General features: G+C 34.8%; 1 protein-coding gene across 13 annotated transcripts in view; it reads left to right on the forward strand.

The window, feature by feature from the left end:
• The first annotated feature begins 1,089 nt into the window (after positions 1–1,089).
• The window catches only part of LOC149531928 (protein phosphatase inhibitor 2-like), a 150,158-nt gene continuing 128,177 nt past the window's right edge, over positions 1,090–23,070 (forward strand). For 3 of the 13 annotated variants that reach the window (XM_089808996.1, XM_089808994.1, XM_089808995.1), the window contains exons 1-3: positions 1,342–3,339; positions 3,434–3,546; positions 3,686–3,859. In XM_089808996.1, the coding sequence (XP_089665122.1) occupies positions 3,299–3,339; positions 3,434–3,546; positions 3,686–3,859 (328 nt within the window). In that variant the 5' untranslated portion in view covers positions 1,342–3,298. Of the gene's footprint in view, positions 3,340–3,433; positions 3,547–3,685; positions 3,860–23,070 lie in introns of all 13 variants that reach the window. The other 10 variants (XM_089808990.1, XM_089808993.1, XM_089808997.1 and 7 more) reach the window with 10 other exon arrangements.

Genomic DNA, 23,070 nt, shown 5'->3' on the forward strand with positions numbered 1-23,070 from the left:
AATGAAAAAAAGTATTGTTTCTAGAGATCCCTCTAGTATTAACTATAGAAGGCAAAAGCTAAATGTGTTTGATTGGCACCTCGAACCCACACCACAACAAATTGCATGTAATGAAATCTCAAGCTAGAAACCAAAAAATCAAACACCCCACGCCCAATCGAATCACCCAAGCCCATTGATGATTGCTACAAGTCTCTAGATAATCGAAATCTTGCATGGCTAGGACGTAAAAGCCCCAACATAGACCTCTACTCTTGATCGCCTGCACCCAAGACTCAATCCTACATTCAACAACTAACTAAGCTAATAGTTTTAATTTTCATGAACATTTTATTTATTATTTAAAAAACTATTTTACTTTACTACCTTTGTTATCACATATAATATAATAAATTAAACTTTTGACCTTATAACTATTATTGTTCGTTTGACTTTATACCTTTTTTATATAGATATTTTGTTTCTTACCAATGACTTTTAGAATCATATTGCCCATTTATCTTTTTGCTTTGCTTTTACATAATTAAATTTTCTAATGACAAAACGTTGGAAAAAAGCTATCTTTTTGCTTTGCTTCTACATAATTTATTTTTCTAATGACTAAACATTGAAAAAAAAACTTACTCAAAGCATCCATATCCATTTGAATAGTCCACTTCTCTTTTCTATTTTTTTTTTACATAACTTTTTTTTTTTCTAATTAGTAAACATTAAAATAGACTCTTTACTCTTTCTTTAAATTAAATAAGGCGAAAGTTTAAAGAAATTAATAAAAAAGCATTTTGATAGTCAAACAAATTTTGAATTCCCAAAACCCTAAAAAGTCCAATCAACCAATGGGAAATTAACTCTCGGAAAATTTTCTTTTATTTTCTTATGGGGCCCATAAGTGTTATCAATAGGCGATGTCTATCTAGCCGATTTTTTGCACCTGACGTGACGTTTTCTTTGATTTATTAATTAATTTAGAAATTACAGAAGCACAGTTCTGAGAGTTTTAAATTAATTAATAAATCAAATAAAGGTGCATTCCTTCGGCTATTTAGCCACGGGCTTATCAATACGCTTATTAATTTAAGACAAATTAATTTGTTTCTCTCAGATAACAAATGAACCAATTTACTGGACCAGTCTTTTTTTTAACAGCGAGGGCCACCCCTGCATTTTACCAACACGCCACTAACTTCGGCCCTTCTCACAAATTCGGATCCAAATACGCAGCAGGTTAGTCACCTCCGATCCAAATTCAGTCGCTTCTTTTCTCGACTGAGGTTTTGAACAATTACAGGCATTTCACACAGATGAAGAAGACAAAATGGGCAAAAGTCAGGTACGAGTCATCATCGTCTTTATTGTTATATCTGTTACTGTTGGGGAAGGAAAAAACACCAATTTGCATCGGCTTTGTTGCTGGAAAATGTAGTCATTCTTTCCAAATTGGAACAGAACATCATAATTATTCCAATTATGCAGTGTTTTTCTCTTGGAAGTTTTGGGCGGGTTGGGTTACGCTTGCACAGCATTCTGCAGATTTAAACTTGATCATCATTTATGTTTGTTAGTCGAAAAATTCGCTACATGGGGGTTGAATATGTGGGCAATTTGGCCTTAAATTGTTATTACTACGACTTTTACAATTCAATTGAATTTCCCTGTGGATCGTACTTTCCAAAGCCTTGTCTTCAAAGTTTTAAAGTGATTTCATTCTTGCAATTGTACATCAGGAAAAAGGCGCTAAGACTTTGCATTTAAACCAGTCCAACAATTAGAATTTCAAATTCCAAACGGGATTACATGATGAAAGATTATAGGAACACTGTGTTAAGTGAAATCATTTAGACAATTGTAATTGGTTCTGATCAGAAATACATTTTTCATTAAAAGGCTGGATGATGTGTGGAAAATCAGAGTTAAAAAGGCTAACATTTTTTATCTATGTCGCAGGCTTTGATGTTGTCTTGGATTGACCTTTTTTAATACCTTAAATGATAATTCTATCTTTATTTTTCTTACACTTCACTTGATGGAGTTAGCATTTTGATCGACTCCAACACAAACGCAGGATTCCTTTTCTAGTTGCTCTAGCTTTTCTGTTTAATAGTGTCTATTGCTTGATAGACAGACATGTGCACCTGGATACTTTCCAGTTTTTCTCTTATATTGTTTTGCGCATTTTAGAAGTTGTATAGAATTATTAGGTTTCTATAGTGAACTGGAAGCCCTGAACATGAGAAATACCTTAGATTTTCCACTCTGTTCTCTTAAAAGGGTAGGTAGGAGAGTTATGTTCTGAGATTGTTTTTCATTACTTTGTTGCACGTGTCATTCTGCAGATACATTGTTATCTGACTGACTTCTTTTTATTTATAGCAACTATCACACTTTCTTGAATGGGTGAATATTGCAATCCATCACAGGCACAACAACTTTGACCCAGTATCTAATTGGGAAGCCAAATACTTTATTGTGCATGTGGAAGTCAAAACTGTTGGTCTGTGTCATTTGCAGGTTTGGGTTGTGTGCATTCCCTGGTCTTCAACAATTAGTGCATATTCTCTGCTTATGTTTCATTAAGTATTGAATGCAGGCATCCTAAGAAGTGTGGCTAATGTCTGGGCTCTCAGTGAAACCAACTCAAAATGCAGTCCTATTACTTTCATAAACAATGTGTAGCTTTGGGTTTGATCAAACTATATTTGTTGAGTAGAAAATAACGAGAGACACAAAAGCTTGGGAAATTCTAAAGAACTTAACTTGTCATCATAATGGTAATCATTAGTGGCGATTCTTAAAGTATGCTGTACTAATCTTTTCCCTTTAGGGCATTATATAATGCTGACATTTTTTGCTAGATATATGACAATATTAAGCTATGATGTCTAACTTATTTTAATAGAATATAGAGGTAAGCACTTAACCAACAGTTATATTCAAATTAATTTTTGGCTTGCTGTGTGAGGACACTAGTGAATTTATCTTTTTGATGATGATATCCGGAATTAATCACATCTAAACTTAGCATATAGTGTGGTGCAGTCTCCTCAATTTCTCTTTTAGTTGTACTCTTGACTCTCGACTCTTGAGTCTCAAGGATCTGATCTTCTTTTTTGTGAATTGCAATACTATAGTTACTTGATGCATTAGAATTTCCCCCACCTTTTGTTCCAAGGATACAGATGCTATTTAGGCCTCATTTTCTGAAGTTTTGTTTGCTATCAGAAATTAGCACTCAGATCATATTTGATGTGTATAGTGATGTCTATATATCCTACTCACATGTCTGTAAAATGAAACAAGTATGGAGGCTCCATTTTCTCTCAGTGATGGCATTGTGCTTGGGTATGTTGATATGAGTAATTCCATTATTTTTATGGACATATTTGCTTGTTTTTCCAGCTAGATTGTTAATATGTGTTGATATGTTTACATGCAGGTCCCAAGTCCGTTGGGATGAAACAAACCTGGGAGAAATAGAGGCAAACAAGCCTGTAAGGCAGAAAATAAATGAACCTAAAACTCCTTATTATGCACCACAATATGAAGATGGTAAGTTGTCCAGATATCATCAATAATGTTTCTCTTGTAACTTTTGTTGAATGATATCACGGAGACATCAATTTAATTGCTTTTATTTGTAAGATTGTAAATAACCATTTCATGTTAAATAAAATGAAACTATTTGCAGGATCTGTTTCACCATTATCAGATAGAGAAACTTCTTTGGGTGATGCTGAACATGCAGAAGCAGTACGATCTGCATTAAGCCAAGTTGCATCTTCAAGCAGAGGAGGAAGAAGGCAAGGCAATGGTTGGACATCCTCTGAGGATGAGGGTGATGCAGCAGAGCATGATGATGAAGGTTAGTGTCTACCATGTCTACATCATTGTCAGCATATGTTTTTTTAATGGTAGTAAAAGGCCTTTGTTGGGAATATATATGTATACATCTTATATGGTAAGTTGGTAAGCCTCACACTTGTCATCTTGTTTAATAAATATTGGGTTGTATTCATGGGTCTTAAGTGGAAACTCCTCCTATTTGCCATATCAAACTATCTAACTTGTTGCTGTGATAGTCTCTTGGTGTATTTATCATTATCATATTATGAAGGCCATTCTTTGCCTTTCACAAATAGATGGGAAGAATCACCTTTGACTACTTAATAAGTTCTCTTCAGTTTCAAAATTTAGAGGAATTTTTTCTCACTGGTTATGACCTGGGGCTTGAGGCTAGTATATTGTTTAAATCACTATAAATATTAGTCTGCCAAAAAATATTGAATAAATTCTAGTTTCTCTTGATCATAGGCGTTGCTTACATGCGTATAGTTATCTTTGATATGAGGTAGCCTATATATTTGGAAATATATTTTCATTGCCTTATTTCAGAAAATGTAGTGAGAGCATATGACAAAAGCAGGTTATCTTCATCCTAAAGAGAATTTTAGTTTCATCCGTATGATTTCTGTCATGATCATAAATATTTTTTCAGACCACTTTCTCCAAAGACTAAATACTTTCTTTCTTGTCAAAGATGCAATTTTGCATTTATAATTTTCATATATAGAATAATAGCTCTGGAACCTTTGAAGTTTGTATAGGTTATCAGGCCAAGAAATTACTCTGGATGAATTTGACAAATTAAAAATGAAATAGTGAAACCCATTTCCCATTCACTTGGAAATGTATTAGCAATAGCTACATGTTTATCAGTGTGAAATGACTTTTGGTTCAATATTGGCTGTTCAGTTTCTAATCTATTTAGATAATAATAATATAAAATATTATAAGTACTTTTATTTCCTGCGCTTAGGATAAATGCACAATACTGTTTGCATTTGCCCCTTTATTCACTAGGGTAGCTGTGAGCCCAATGTTTGTGTTGCCTATCTTGGAAACTTTTTCTGTGTTTCAGGAAGTACATTTGACACCTCTTTTTGTAATTTATTAGAAGATTCTTCACGTCAGGGTGTACACTCAGTTGATAGCTCTTGATCATCTTTCACATTGTTGTTCTGAAGTACATTTATCTTCAGACTGTTTTTAAATACAGTCCTCTGCCAAAGGTATTGCCTAAGTAATAAGTTGGCCCCTTTTGCAATTTCAGAGTTTTCACCAACCAAGGTATTTTCTGGTTGAAGACTTGAGTTTTCTTTAGCAATGCTCAACTGTCGATCGATGCTACTGAATCTTCTATGGTTTCACAAAATACCACATTCTGGTGCTCGAATAAATTTCTAATTTTGTTCTCTCAACTACATTTTATTGAGTGAGAGGGACTTTGTCATGATATATATACCATTTTTCACAGAATATGGTATTCCATTTGGTTTGGTTTATTTTATTATTCCAACCTGTATGCCTTATCCCATTTTTTTGAAATATTTATCCTCTTCATTCTTTCACACAAACTCACTGCCATTTAAGTAAGAAATAAATTTGCAGGAGAATGCTATTCAACTTTCATCTCTTATAGATGTGTCAATCAAACTCACCTCTTTCAAAGATGTCTTGTCTTGAACAATTGTGTGTTTTGGAACAGAAAGGGGAAATCAAAATAAAAAATGCACTGTCAGTCCATTCAACCCCACTAGTTGATTTGTTGGCATCCTTTATTTCTGAGAAGAGAAGACAACATACATACATCTGTACTAGATGTTAGATTTAACGAGGCAGAGATAACAATTACATTGAAATATAACCAATATCAGAAAATAATAAATCGCATAGAAGAGAACACAAGACACAAAGATTTAATGTGGTTCACTCAATCCCTGGGCTACGTCCACCAACAACAAGTCCAATATTCTTATTATCCAGTGATTACAACCTGATTACAATCTGCAATCCTTTACAGCTCAATACTGCTGCAAGAAGCTACAATCTCATCATACATTATAAAATCCCTAATCCCTAAGCCATTTTAAACAAGCTTTTTGCTGCTTACTACAGCCCCTTGACCCCGTCTTGGGGGCGCTGCCCCAATCCCCGTAGAATAATTTGGGGAGAAATTGCGTTGAATGAAACAGGGAGAAATTAACCTCTGAGTCTGATTAGGCTCCATGTCACAACACCAGAACACCCTAGTTGTAATGTTGTTTTGTGCAACCTCCATGCCTTATCCCATTTTTTGAAATATTTACCTTGTTCATTCTTTGACATTAACTCACCACCATTTTAGCAATTAAAAATTTTGTAGGAGAAAACTATTCAACTTTCAACTTTCTACTTTCAAAGATGTCAATTCAAATTTAATCTTGAACATTTGTGGCTTTTGGAAACAAAAATTACAAATTAAAAAATGAAAAATGCGCTGTCACTCCATTCAACCCCATCAGTTGATTTGTTGGGATCCTTTATCTTTGAGAAGAGTAGACATCGTACATGCGTCTGTGCCAGAACACCGTACTCATAATGAACTGGCTGATGCATGAGCCTTCTATTGTGGTGTGTAGAACTTTCTTTCTAGGTCAGACTTTTCTAACTCCATTGAAACCTGCCATTTGGGAAACACTCCGTTATCCATCTCTCTCTCTGCCAGCCTGCTAGCTTGCCTGCCTGTTTGTCTGCAAAGTATACCATACATAGCATCACATACTGTATACAAAACTATGCCACCATAAAATAAAAAAATATTACAGTGTTAACTAGTCAAATTCGAATGTCATGATATATATTTAAAAATGTTAAATGTGAAAAATCAGCCATTATTGATCAACATAGCATGGGTCTTAAAAAATATAATCACCACCAACCATATTAGATGTAGGTATTGGTAAATTACTAAGTTGCTGGTTCGGATTCTGGTTCACATGCGAGTTCGAGATTCGGTTTTGACATTTGCTTAATTTTTTTTGGACTGGGTTCGGGTTGTTTTGGGTTCGTTTGTACAATTTTTTATTTATTTAATAATAGTATATAGCAAGAATCCTTAATTAATAATTTATTAAGGTGTCAAATAATAATAAACAATATAGTCCATTGACCATAATCTTCGATTATCATTGTGACGAACATAGTCTGATGTGGAGTATGAATATGACCTGGCAAGATTATATAGGAGTTAGGCTTGCATTCACAACATCAAAATTTCAATATGAATATTGCCATGGGTATAATAGTTCCTGCAATCAACATGATAGTTCATGCCATTGATAGGGGTGTTTATTATTCGTAAACCATTAAGGATTATGCTTGTCCATACTGTCGAGCGGTTTGTGGAAATTGGTGTCAGTTCACAAGGAGACTTCTGCATGGGACAGCTCCCTTAAACAAAATATAAATATCAAAACAGAAAAACATCAATTGATACTTCTGCAAACGAGTAAATGCAAATGACTTTAGGTTTTATTAAGGTTAGAGACAAAAAACAATGTTTAAAAGCTCTAATAAAGACAAATCAACATTACATATATTTGCCCAAATTTGTTCAAATTTGCCAAAAGAAAGCTAAATTCATTTCCAACTCGGCTGGAAAGTTCAAAAGTCAATCAAATTCAACTACCATTTGACCAGGGTCCTGCTTTGCGACTTGGCAATGAATTACTGTTAATGTTATAATTTTGTCGGATAAATTATATTATATATATGAGATATAAATAATATATTACAAATGTTATATATGGAATAATTAACTTATGTTAAGAGTGTGTGTGTGTGTATATATATATATATATATGTATGTATGTATGTATGTATGTATGTATGTATGTATCTTGTTATATAACCATTATAATATATTGAGGGTATATTACTTGTGTTATAACTATAACAAATGTAAGTTAATATTAAAGAGATATGTCTCTTCAAGAGACATGCCTCTTTATATCACATATATATTCATTTCTATAGTAACTTGGAAAACAAATAAAATCTCCACAAGTGCTATTACAAGTTACAAAACAGATTAATCGATCCTATCATTAACATTGTATCAGAGCCTAGTTCTTTATATAAAGCCTAACAACTTGAAGGTAAATGAGACAAAATGAAATAATCAATATACAATCCCGAAATTAAAACACTGCCATCCAATGAATAAGAGTATTATCGGAGATCTAACATAGATCCTGACGTGTGGTAGAGAAGAATTCATAGGCTATTGTTGAGTAGTGAATCAGGGTTTGCAGTGCTATGTTGTGGGATGCCCACCCAGCGTTGAAGAAGCACAGGTAGGGAGTTTGAAATGCAACAGTTCTCAACATTAGAAGACACACTATTGGCAGATCCAGTCAACATATGATTGAACGTTAGGAATGGAGGGAGCATGGAAAAGAGGTTTACACCCTTTATTGAGACATGACAAATGGAGATTGTTATCCATGGAATTGAGAATTACTAAATAACTTCTTACCTTGTATGGGACACGAAATTTTGTATATGTAATTGCATATTGCATTGGGGGGCACATTACCATTAATTATCATCGAGAGTCTTTAGCAGGAATTAGTCATCGAAGATGAAGGATAACAACCAACATTAGCAAGTCCCAGTCAGTATAAATAAAGAAGTCTACCATATGTAAAGCCATCTCATATGGAAGTGAAGACACTTAGAAGTGCGAGTAGCAGTTTTGGTTCAAGGATTAAACAACACATAAGGAAGGATTTACAAGGAGAAAATTAAAACATGTAATAGACAAGTCAAATATGGAGTCTCTACTTAGACTGTCAAGGTAGGGTTGATAGTGCAGATGCCTCTCATGGTTTGTTGATAGTCTTAGATTGGTGGACGAGAGAGCTTGCCCATTCTGGATTTCAATGTGATATCCTTCTCCAATCATGTGGTAGAGTCGATTGTTTAAAGAGACATGCAATCATCAGTGATGAGATATACCATGCAATTGAAATTAATAAATGGGCATAAATACTTTAAGATAGAGAATGGAAGATGAAATAGAGTACCTTAACTGTTAGGTTTGGTAGAATAAAAAAATAAAAATAAAATTTAAGCGGGGATTAAAAATTGCATCGAATATATGTTTAATGTTGATGGAGTCAACACAAATGGTTCTCGATGTGATCATTGCAAGCTCTATACCACTATTTTTCTCCATGTTGATCAATGACAGCGAACCTGGACCAGATGGATCTCAAAACTCGATGCTTATACTAAGACTTGAATACTAAAAGAACTGGATTAACAAGGAAGCTTGGGGTTTTCTCACATCAACCTCAATGGTGCAATGCCTGGTAGTCTTCACCAGCGACTCACAAGTATACTTTGGTGTTTTTGGAGATTGTTAAATGAAAGTATCAATGTTCGATAGCATCCACTGAGAAATGAGGGGATCAATGCGTCCACCTTCTGTCAAGCGAATTCCATTGATTCCACATTTTGCAAGCATGTGTACCCGTGCTATTGGACCACAACATTTAGTGAAACTTCTGTGTATATTGTGCATTGATAGATGTTCATAACCTTTTCAATATGCCAATAGGATAAGAGAAAGGTTTCCACATTTAGCATTTTGCCTATAAATTGCATTTTCTCGAGGTTATCTTGTGCATACTCACAATCCCTGAGATGGCATGGGGTTGTGACATTGTGTTTAATAGTTATCATGTCCTTGACTATGGTGTAAGCTTGTGAAGAAACTAGGGGACTTGTGGATAAGGAAATTTCAAAATGCTTCGGGTTACCATATAGATATGTATGCAAGGTGTGAAAATATTGGAGGTTGGCACTCGAGCTATGCTCCCTATTCTGCATCTCTTTATAAAAAATATATAGTGTGTTAGGACCATCTTTGCAGTTGGTGACATCTTCTTTGCTCTAGCTTCAAAATTCACGAAATACACTTTGTTTGTTCTGCCAAGGGGTCACAGGTTTACATAAACCATGCACAAGTCAGTAACGATGGGCCTTAAATGAGACTCTTATCATCAACGTATTTTGCCCATGTACCAATTCTATTTCTCCTAGTCTTTGGTTGGCGAAATGTGGAGTGTCCACTATATTTGTTCTAGTCTTACTGTAGTGCTAGTACTCCTCTTTAATTATCCCCCTTGTTACGTGGGCCAAGCAAGGCATGTAATGTGTTACTATCTCAATGCTGGCAGATCACTTGACTCTGCATTAGTCACAAAGAAAGACGTCATCCGTGGCACAATGGCTTTTCCTATCTTTGCATATATTGCAGTAACTCATTTCTTGCAAAGAAATTTAAAAAGAATGCGAATAGGATTACAAAACATGTCTTGCAGTCAATATATCTTTTCATGTTTAGGACTTTGTTCAAATTCTCACACACACACACACATATTTAAGAATATGAAATGCAATAATAATTGAGGAGCATATTGAGTGTTTTCTTCTCCTATGACCAAGTTGCATACATCATTCTACTAGTTGTTGGTCTCTGTACCTGACACAAGTGCTCTATCATGTGAACACTATAAGGAAAATCGTGATAGTTCAAATCCTTGATGGAGTGGTATGTTTGTCATCTACGATATCTGCTTAAATCTTAACAGACATTTTCCAAAGGCATATTATGGTCTCAAGGATCCCCATAAAGCTTTGAATAAATTGATATAAGTGGGAATCTTACATTGTGTGGGGCCCTGGGGGAATATTAACGAATGTACCATTCCCATTGTTTGACAAATGCTTATGTGAAGGCATTTTCTGACTGGAGAAACTTGTATGAAGGAAGTTGGTGTGTAGATTTAAGTATGTATCTCCTTGAAGATTTAGTCTCTATCTTATTTGTATTTCTATATGTACTATAAGAAGCTATTTGTCTTGATCTTTTTTGTTTTCTTTGCAATGTTCTTCTAGGGAAGAAGATTGGAACATTAGGCATGCTACTGAATATTGTGCAGACTCAATCTTATGATAGTAACTCCAAAGAAAATGTGATTAAGGATTCACGAATCATTTCATGATTAGTTTTAATAATTTGAGTTTCTTGAAGCGAATATCCTTGATGATTGAGATTATGAGAGGGAGTCTGACAGTTCATTAGAGGCAACCTTAGACAAAGAGAGGGAGTAGATATAAAGTATGCTTCAGTCAAAAGATGTAACAAACAGATTTTAATAACCAATTTAAATCACCGAATAATCTGACTTAATAAGTAACTGATTCCATTTCAGATGACAATGACTTCCATTAACTAACTATGATGAAAGTAACTATTTCTATTTTAACTGTATTTCGTGCTCAGCTGATATAACGAGATCAAAAGAAATAATTAAATAAATAAATACATTGCTAACATTTTAACCTTTTCTAATTGATAACATATTTAGCTGAAAACAAAGTAACAACTAACTTCTATATCAACTAATATATTCATTCAAATTATGCTATTAGAAAACTAATCTATTTAGTTATTCTTCTAAGGATTAAAAGTAATAGTGCAAAAGAAACATGCAGAAATAACGGAAGAATCTCTTTATCTTGTTGTTCAAGCCTCAGCATTGGTGAGAGGAGAAGCATTGACATAGGCTTAACCTCCCAACTTCGGACCATACTTATCCCCACACATCCTAACTTATTAGAATGGCCCTCCCTACCTCGAGATCGGGCTTGGGATGTTCTTTAGTCCAGCAATCCGAGCTACCCAGTGGTTTGAGTGCCCCATCAATTATAGCTGTAAAATGGACATCTACGGACAAACAAGTGATTTCAAGATTGGCACATATGCCTATAACTACCTTGGCCAAGGATTTCAATTGGGTTCGTGAACCCGATCACCACCACTCGACTTGACAACAGATTCCATTATCAGGACATGCATGAGCTATTAATTATTTATTATTCCAATCTGATTTCATTATTTGTTTCTGCAGGTTTATTTCCACCTCTTCACCATTCAATGGCTTCTTTGCCGGGTGAATTCCTCGGTGTTCGCATGATTATGAACATTCTGATATTGTTTTATACCTCCACCAATTCTATAGCTTCTTTGCTAGGTGAATTCCTTGGTGTCCGTATGATTATGAGCATTCTAATATTGTTTTACACCTCTTCACCAATTCCTTGGCATCTTGCCGGTGAATTCCTCGGTGTTAAAGGCATTTTGAATATGTTTGGAAAATTTATTAAAGCATGTGCATTGATGTGGATTTATGTAAGCAATCAAGTTTGATACAACTACCAAATGAATTCATAAATGATATATACTCAGTAATACTCGGGTGAATGATCTCATATACACTTTAGAATACAAAAAGCTAGTATTATAAATTGATCTCTATTTAACATGCCTAGCCGGCTATGGATGGATACTCAAATCAAAGAGAAAAGGATTTGAAAAACATATTTAATTTATTCTCAACCCTATCATTATGTATCGGCTGAAGATAGATATTAAACTTAGTAAAATCGAATCATGATTTAGATTGCTTCTATGGCATTCAATCTTGAAAATAGGAAGATCCATTCCGTCGGCTTATCTTTGAAAACAAAATAAAAGAAAATCAGGAGTCGTAACCTGTATTGGATTGTAGCTCCCTTGCTCTAGCCGGGTCTCTTGTCCACCCGCTAACTTGAAACTAATCCGAGACTTCAGTCGCCAGCATTATTAAGAAGAAAACAAGGATTTGGGGTGTGAAATGATGAAGGGTATTCGGTTGTGAACTTCCAACTTGACTCAGTATGAAAATGCAGCAGTATGGAGATAGGAGAGAATAGAAAGATACGAGGTATGCCCCATCTAATTCGATCATGGCTTCGTAAAGACTTAGTCGAGACTCCTCGGCTTCTATCGGTTTCCAAGATGACTATTTGAATACACCATGAATTCGATTTGAGAAGAATTAAAGAGGGAAAAGAAATAAGCCGGAATCGAAGAGTTTAAACTTTATTTTATTATTATTATATGCTCTTATATACATTCACTATTGAGAATAAAGGATCTTTGATAGATAAGCAATTACAAATATTTGTAGATAAATTCTGATTCAAATAAGCAGAATGAATGTACTTATCTTTCACTGTATTTACAGCAAGGTCTTTAATATTCTTCCTTCTTCAGTAACAATCACTGTACTGGATCACTGTAAGACAAATGATATAAATAATAGCAATGATATTCAATAATATTGATCTGATACTGCAGGTACTTGGATGCTTGTTATTGATGCTTTCACTGCAGTTAGATGAGCACATATATATATATATATATATATATAAACGAGACATGACTCCGAAGGGTCATGTCTCTACGTTGCCTAAAGGCCATGTAGGGACATGCCTCTTTGGAGGCATGTTTTAGTTAGCATGAAATTGTTTCAACATTAGTTTATGTATGCTGCCCGATAACAACACAGCATTAATAACAAAGTCAAGGCATGGGTTAAATACCTGACACGGGCAATGTAACCTTGACTCGGGTAATATGAAACCCGACAATAGCATCAGTCATGAGTAATATGAAATCCGATAAGACAATAATATCTGTTACAAGTAATATGACACTCGATCAATTAAGTTGGTCAATCATCATGCACATTTTTTGTCAATATTCTATATTTATAACAAAGATATATGCATACGTATATGTATGCATAAATCAGTATGAATATATGTACGTATACATATGTCTCTATGATGCATATTAGACAGTGATGGCATTATATCTCAGTAATGTATAACAGATATCAGTGACAGAATACAAATGCTTATATCTCTGAAATATATTTGCAAATAATAACATCATAGAAGATTGAAGTTTTGCTTCTCCTGACACTAAACATCAACACTCCCTCTTTAGCTAGGGAGAAGTAAGAAAACATTAGTCAGAGTCATCTAATAAGCACTACTCCAAGAACAGTAAATGATCTCTACTTGCACTTAAGCAATGTCTAGAGATAACACACATAATCTCTACTTGCACTTAAGCAATGTCTAGAGAAGGCCAAGAATAATCTCCACTTGCACTTAAGCAATGTCTAGAGAAGCCCAAAAATAATCTCTACTTGCACTTAAGCAATGTCTAGAGAAGCCCAAAAATAATCAACTATTTACAAAATCGTCACCTTGTAAATAATTTTTCTATAACTGAATATGTCCATGAAAGATCGTCAACCTTTCATTACATATAAAATAATATTAAGTAACCAGTGGAAATAAATGAACAACTCTTTTATTTCAAAAAATTTCCATTACAAATAATCATACCAAGTCTTTCCCTGAAGTATTTCAGTTTCACTTTAGCAAGAGGTTTGGTAACGATATCAGCCGTTTGATCATTTGTACATATATATTCCAATTGAATGACTCCTCGATTAACCATATCTCTAATGTAATAAAATGGAATTTCAATGTGTTTAGAGCGATTGTGAAACACAGGGTTAGAATAAAGTTTGATACAACTTTGATTATCAGAATAAATCACGGTGGGCTTCAAAGGTCTTTTGAAGAGATCTGAGAGCAACTTTCGGAGCCATACTGCTTCTCTGGCACATAAGGAAGATGCAATGTACTTGGCTTCGGTAGAACTCAAGGCCACAGAAGTTTGTTTCCAACTAGTCCAAGAAATCATTCCGGATCCAGAACTGAAACAGTATCCTAAAGTGCTCTCGTGCTCAATAGAACTTCTAGCCCAATCAAAATCTGAGTATCCAAGAGAGAAAATAAAATCCAAAATAATAAATCAAGTATGCTGCAAATGAGCCCTCTCTCCTCTTTTAAGATCAACTTGGTGACTCTTCACATTCCCTTCTTTGTTTCTTTGTTTCCTTTTTAAAATAATACTTTTCCCTACATAAGGAAATAAAGTGCTCATAAATAATAAAGGGACATTAATAATATGAACTTGAGTTATATAGTCACTTTATAATTAAATCTTCAAGCATTAAGTCACTAACCAGATGGACTCGGATATGCATGTGTAATAGTTTGCTGGAAAGGTCTTGACACGACGTTCTTAGTCCAACCTTGAAATGCCAAGAATGGTGAGCCCATTGACTTACTAAAAATAGCCAGTGTTTGGAAACCCCACTGAAATGACCTTGATTGGCCGACATCTGGAAGTGCCTAGGCCAAACCTCGATTTGACCCCACAATAAACCCAGTTAGCCCACGGGACCATGGTAGAATGCGATAACAACACAACAAAATTCATTGGCCTAGAAAGGGGGACATGACAACAACCTTGTTGTCATAAGCAGGAGGCAAGGATCTAAGCACCTTTGAAACAATCTTATCTTCATCCAATTTTCTACCAGCACATCTGATTCCACTAACATACTCATTTATCTTCTGCATATAAGAAGTTATGTTCTCATCTTCAAGGCTTCATACTTCCCTTTCAAACTTTGTAACTTTATGTGGTTCACACATTTATCTCCTTCATGTAAGGTCTCCAACTTTGTCCACACTTCATGAGCAATTTCCAATTCCATGACATTTGTATATTATATATCAACAAAGCACTTACCAAGGCTTCTTTAGCTCTAATGATATATTTAAATTTCTTCTTCTCATCAACACTAGCAATTGAAAGATCTGTAGGAGGTTGGTAGGAATTCTCAGTGATAGTCCAATAGTCTTCTCCAAAGCATCTCAAGTGAGTCTTCATCCAACCTTTCCATATTGTGTAGTTTGTTTTGTCAAATCTAGGTCTGTCCTTGATTGCTGAAGTTCTTTTTGATGATATCATTTTTGGTGGTAATGAAAAATTGAGTAAAGAATTCGCTAATGAGATGCAATGTGAATTTGAGATGCCTATGATTGGTGAGATGAAATTCTTTCTTGGTTTGCAAATTACTCAATTAAAAAAGGAACTTTCATGTCTTAGTCTAAGTATGTGACAAACGTGTTGAACATTGGAATGTATGACTCTAAACATGTGGGTAATCCTATGGTGACTGGTTGCAAATTGACTAAGGATGAAGATTCACCTGGTGCAAATCAAACTAGATACAAATCAATGATCAGCGAATTGTTTTACTTGACACAAACTAGGCTTGATAGTATGAATGCAGTTTGCATTGTTGCTAGATTTCAGTCTAATGCTAAGCAATCTCATGTTGTTACAGTTAAAAGAATCTTCAGATATTTGAAAGGGACAGTTGACTATGATCTATGTGTTGGAAGCATGAATGCTGATGATACTTCTATGGGGGAGTGTTGTAGGAACATAATTAGATCATTATCATGATGATTAGTTACATTCGTGACTGTGTTTGTCATTGATGTTAACATAGCAGTTTTCTGTGGTATCTGACAGAAGAACAACATAAATATGAAGATGGTACAGACAAATCGTTGAGTACTTTCACTAGCGAGGTTAAAAGGAGATACTATTAAGTGTCTAGTATATGTAGCTAACCTCGAAAGCATAAGATATTAAGTCTGGAAGAAGTTATGCAAGTTTCGGTGAAGACTATTCTGAGATAGAGTTTACAGAAGCATGTTTTGGTAAACTTGTTATATCTCTTAGCAGAGTTGTTATTCTGAGAAGCCGAAGTTAAAGATGTGAAGAAGATATTCTGGAGATGACGTAGCTAAGCTCGCTCGTCATAGCTACGTCATAATGTTACATGTACAAAAATTTATTCGAGTTACAATGCGAAAGATTAATGTTATCGCTAAGTGTAATGCATTCTTAATAAGGTCCTATAATAATTAATTGAGAAGGTGTAATAGCCGACTTAGGGAATTGTTTTATGGTTTCGGTATAAAGGAAGGCCATTTTCTTTTATCATGTAAGAGAGAGAGAGAAATGATTGTAAACAACACGAAGAGTGGAATGCGATGATAAGTAGAGTAGAGCAAAGGTGAAGGAAACTTTATTGCTGAGGTTTTATTGTGTGATCCGAAGTTTGATATTTGGATCCAAGGTTCATGACTTGATCTACAAGGTTTGATAGTGATTGGTTTGGTTGACAGGATAGAGGAAAGAAGTTAAAGTACAATACAGACAATTATTCTGCAAGGAATAGTTGAGAGATTAGTTGGACAGTGAGTTCATTGGTCTTGCTCTGGAAGCTGTTTGGATAGTAGGTCCTTCTGTCTTCCACAACTCCTAATAGGGTTGGCACAACTCCTAACAGGGATTCAAAGTCTCCTAACAGGGACTCATTTGTACTAAATGTTGTAATAGACTCCTAACAGGGTACATCCTCTAATAAGCAATATTTATATTAATACATCATCTTGTAGACATTATTTCCACCAGGGTTTTCCCTCTGATCAAGGGTTTCCCTAGTTAACATATCTAGTTTAATTGTATATGTGTAGCTTGTTATCGTTGCTGTTTACTTTGGTTGAATGGTTAAGATTATTAAGGTTGATAAATGTTTTAATTATTGGATAACTAATTACCTTCCCCCCCAAGTTATCTTGGTGGACTATTGTTTCTAACAATTAGTATCAGAGCATTAAGTCTTTGAAGATAAAGTTTAACAACTTTGGGAGATCCATGACAACATATTCAGAAAGAATAGTTTGAAGTTCGATGGAACAAAAATTATAACTAGAATGAAAAGATAAAGACACATTTGTTGTGTATGGGTCTAGGATATTAGATCTTGACAAAATCAGCGAAGACAATCATTGCTGAAAAAGATTTGGAAACTTGTATCAAGGAAGAGAGAACTTTTTGTGTGCAACATGAGAGCTAGAGAAGCACTACTGTCTGCACTTTTTGAAATTGAGTACAACCAGGTAAAATCACTTATTACTTCTCATATGATTTGGAAAGCTTTGGAAAATAGTTTTGAAGGTGATGAACATTCTAAGAAATTGAGGCTACAAAGCTAGATTTGTGCATTTCAAGATGCTAAAATGATGAAAGATGAATCTATAAGAACATATGTAGGCAGGATATCAAAAATTATTGAGATATTAAATCACAAGGAGGAATCAAGGAAGATGATAAGGTGATATGGAAGATATTGAAGAGCTTAACACCACCATTTAAGCAAGAAGTTCAAATGATACAATTGTTGATCTATTGTACCAAAGATTTCACAAAAGAAACATTACTTGGGAGACTTGAAGCAGTCAAGAATGAGCTTAGACAGTCTGGAGAATTGACTAGAATAGAAACAACTTTTAGTGCCCTAGATATTCGACCTATTTTATCAAGGAGCACAAGTGCTAGAGGAGACTTTGCTAGTAGTAGCAAATTTGATGAGGATTGGAAAATAGGAGTAGCCCTTCTGGTAAGAAGAGAAAATGATGGTAAGAAAATCTTTAAATGTTGGATTTGCAATGAATTTGGTCATTATGCGTCTAAGTGTATTAAAAGAGAGAAAAAGTAGAGAGGAAATTCCAAACCTAGAAGAGATAGAGAGTGTTTGTATGCAAATGAAGAAGATGATTCTAAGGAACAAGCAGTAAGTGCTAGTGATGATGAAATAGGATTTGTAGCTATTAAAGAAGAAAGTCCAGAAAAATGGCTTTGGTGTCACAAGTTGAAAAGAAATCTGATTAGATAATTGGTAGTGGTTGTTCACATCATATGACTGGTGACATGAACAAGTTTGTTGACTTCAAAAGTCATGATGGAGGCATTGTCAGAGTTGGAAACAATGCAGCGTGCCATTTTAAAGGTATTTGATCTGTAACTCTTGATGGTAAGACTAAAACTGAGGATGTATATTTGGTTGATGGTTTGAAACACAATCTTCTAAGTGTCGGACAACTAGTGGATAAAGGTTATCAGTTTCAATTCACAAAGAAGACATGCATGATCAAAGACAAAGATGGAAAGGTAATTGGAACATGAACCGGATTTAGAGGTAATGTATTTCAGTTGAATCTTACTGAAATGACATATTTGGTTGCAAAGGTAGATGACAGTTGGTTATGGCATAAGAGATTTTATCATATAAACTTTGACAGCATTGTGAAGACTAGTAGTATGTTTGCAATTAGAGATTTGCCTAAGATTGCAAAACCTACTAACACAATTTGCAAGGAGTGTATATTGGCAAAGCATAACAAAACTTCTTTTCCCAGCGAGAAGTTTACTACTATAGCAAAATTGGAGATTATACATACAAATCTTAGTGGTCCTAAGAAGACTAAATGATTCTATGGTGAAAGGTATTTTATGATTCTAGTTGATGACTTTTCTAGAATGATGTAGGTTGCATTTCTTAAAAAAATAATCTGAAGCATTTGATAAGTTCAAGATATTCAAGAATAGAATTGAGAATGAATTAGGAATGAAGATTAAATGTTTAAGATCAGTTAGAGGAGGAGAAATTAATTCAAAAGAGTTTAACATCTTTTATGAAGCTAATGGAATCAAAAGAAAGTTGTCAGCTCCGAGAACCTTGAACAAAATGGCATTGCAGAAAGAAGAAACAGGTCAATAACTGAAGCAACAAGAGCTATGTTCGCTGAGAATGATGTTTCCACGATGTTTTGGAGAGAAGCTGTGAATACAACAGTCTACACTATGAACAAAGTGCAAGTCAGGGAAGACACAAACAAGACCCCTTATGAACTATGATTTGGTCACTCCCCAACAGTTAAGTATTTCAGATTTTTTGGTAGTAGATGTTATCAAAAGAGATGATGATATTGGTAAATTTGATGTTAGAAGTGATGAAGGCATGTTTCTCAGTTATTCATTGAAAAACAAGGCCTATAGATGTTATAATATGAGAACTAAGATTATTGTTGAAAGTGCAAATGTAAGAGTTGATGAGAAATTCAGAATACAAGAAAGAATAGTTGACTACAATTCAGATGATGAGAATGTTGCTACTAAACCAAGGAATGATGAAGTATTCTTTGAGACTAGAATGATTTGCAAAATGAAGGAGACCTAAGGTAGGAACAAAGCTCAGAACCTTCAACAGAGCTAAGAGTTGAGACAATAACTCAGACTTTTGGAAATAATATGACAAAGAATCATCCACTTGAGCAGATCATCGGAAGTAGAGATAAAGGTGTGATGACAAGAAGAGTCAATGAAGAACTATGTTTGATATCTCAAATTAAACCAAAGAATGCAGATGAAGCATGTAAAGATAACTATTGGAAGCAAGCTATGAAAAAAGAATTGGATTAGATAGTGAAAAATGAGACATGGGAATTGGTCCCCAGACCAACAGACAAGAATGTGATAGGAACAAAATGGGTATTTAGGAACAAGATGAATGAACAAGGTGAAGTTGTAAGAAACAAAGCAAGATTGGTATGTAAAGGATACTCACAACAAGAAGGAATAGACTATGACAATACCTATGCTCCTATGGAAAGAATAGAAGCAGTAAGGTTATTCTTAGCTTATGTAGCATATAAGAAATTGAAAGTGTATCAGATGGATGTTAAGTCAGTATTTCTGAATGTAGAACTTGAAGAAGAGGTATACATAGAACATCCTGAAGGTTTTCTTGTAATAGATGACAAGGACATAGTATGCAGATTGAAGAAAGCATTGTATGACTTGAAGCAAGCACCCAGAACTTGGTATGCAAGGTTGAACAAACATTTAGCAAAATTTGGATTTAGCAAAGGTATGGCAGACAGTAATCTATATTGGGAAGAAATAGATGATGGATTGATGAATTTGGTGATATTTGTTGATGATATCATATTTGGAGGAAATGATGATGAAAGTGACAAGTTTGTAGAAGAAATGAAGAAGAAATTTGAAATGAGCATGATAGGAGAGATGAAATATTTCCTAGGATTACAGATTGTGCAGGACAAAGAAGGAATCTTTATTTCTCAGACTAAGTATTTGAAAGATCCATTGAAAAATTTTGGTTTGGAAACATGTAAACTAGTTGGAACACCTATGGTAACTGGACACAAGTTATTTACAAGGATGAGACACCTACGACTGAGCAGAAGAAGTACAATCTATGATTGGAGGATTGCAATATCTGACTCACACAAGGCCAGATATAGTAAATACAATTCGAATTGTTGCAAAATTTTAAGTTGATCCCAAAGGATCACATTATGCAGTAGTCAAAAGGATATTTAGATACCTGAAAGGAACACCAGAGTTCGGATTGTAGTATGACAGATCTAATGATTTCAATTTATATGCTTATACTGATGCTAATAGGGCAGGGAGTATGGATGATAGAAAGAGTACCAGTGGTGGAGCCTTCTTTCTTGGAGGAAGATTGGTTTATTGGCTGAGCAAGAAGCAGGATTGTATCTCACACAAGTACAGCTGAAGCAGAACATGTTGCAGCAGCAAACAATTGTAATCAAGTTGTTTGGATGAAGTAGATGCTGAAGGATATAAGGATAGAATTCAATGAACCTATTGTCATACATTGTGACAACGCAAGTACAGTGAAAATGTCAAAGAATCCAGTGTTACATTCTAAAAGTAGGCACATTTCTATCAAGTATCACATGTTGAGAGAGAAAGTTGCAGAAAAGGAAATTAGATTGGAGTATGTATGCACCAAAGAGCAGATTGTAGATATTTTCACCAAGCCTCTTCCCAAAGAGACTTTTGAGTATTTGTGAGCTATGCTAGGGGTTATGCCCCTTCCTACATCAGAGTAGATGATGCAAGAGTGCATCAGTCTAGTGTAACAGAGCACTATTGTTTGTTTGGGTTGAATGCTGATGCTTCCTATATTGGGGAGTACCCGTGATGGACAGAGTCATCTAGGACTCTTGTTGGATGTTGTTTTTGAATAGTGTCTTTGGACACTTGAGCAGGTCAGAGGCAATTGTTACAGAGATTGATGGTTGCTGAAACCTTTGACATTGATGTCGGTGGTGGAGAAGATGCAACATGAAAATCAGTTTGAGAAAAATAGTTTGAGCATGGAAAAACAGTTTGATATAGAGCACATTGAGGTATATCAATGGGGAAGAATGATTGATGAAGAGGATTTGAAAAGAAAGGTTAACAATCTTTTGCAGTTGGTATTTTTGGAACTAGATGTTTTTCATCTACGTTGCCATCAATGCCAAAGGGGGAGATTGTTGGAAGCATGAATTCTGATGATACTTAAAATTATATTATTATCATGATGATATGTTACATTTATGACTGTGTTTGTCATCGATCTCAACATAGTAGTTTTTTGTGGTATCTGACAGTAGAAAAGCAGAAAGATCAGGACGGTACAGACAGATCGTTGAATACTTTCACTAGCGAGGTTAAAAGGAGATACTACTAAGTGTCTAGTATATGTAGTTGACTTCGGAATCATAAGATATTAAGTCTGGAAGAAGTTATGCAAGTTTCGGTGAAGGCCATTCTGAGATAGAGTTTACAAAAGCATATTCTGGTAAATTTGTTATATCTCTTAGCACAGTTGTTATTCTGAGAAGCTCGTCATAATGTTACACATACGGAAAGTTATTTGAGTTGCAAGGTGAAAGATTAATGTTATTGCTAAGTGTAATGTGTTCTTAATAAGGTCCTATAATAATTAATTGAGAAGGTGTAATAGCCGACTCAGGGAATTGTTTTATGGTTTCGGTATAAAGGAAGGACATTTTCCTTTATCATGCAAGAGAGAGAAATGATTGTAAGCAGCACAAAGAGCGGAATGCGAAGATAAGAAAAGCAGAGCAAAGGTGAAGGAAAATTCATTGCCGAGGTTTTATTTTGTGATCCAAAGTTTGATATTTGGATTTGAGGTTCGTGACCTGGTTTACAAGGTCTAACAGTGATTGGTCCGATTTACAAGACAGAGGAAAGAAGTTAAAGCACAATACAAACAATTATTCTGCAAATAATGGTTGATAGATCAGTTGGACAGTGAGTTCAGTGGTCTTGCCCTAGAAACTGGTTGGACAGTGGGTCCTTCTGTCTTCCACAACTCCTAATAGGGTTGGCACAACTTCTAACAGGGATTCAAAGTCTCCTATTAGGGACTCATTTATACTAAATGTTGTAATAGACTCCTAACTAGGTCCATCCTCTAACAAGGAATATTTATTTAAGTACATCATCTTGTGGGCATCATTGCCATCGGGGTTTTCCCTCTGATCAAGGGTTTCTCTAGTTAACATATCTAGTGTAATTGTATATGTGCATCTTGTTATGGTTGCTGTTTACTTTGGTTGAATGGTTAAGATTATTTAAGGTTGATAAATATTTTAATTATTGGATAATTGATTCACTGCCCACCCTCTCAGTTATCTTGGTGGACTATTGTTTCTAACACT

This window comes from Cupressus sempervirens, chromosome 11, assembly GCF_028749045.1.
Source record: "Cupressus sempervirens isolate cs-2001-9-10 chromosome 11, ASM2874904v1, whole genome shotgun sequence".
Classification (NCBI taxonomy): domain Eukaryota; kingdom Viridiplantae; phylum Streptophyta; class Pinopsida; order Cupressales; family Cupressaceae; genus Cupressus; species Cupressus sempervirens.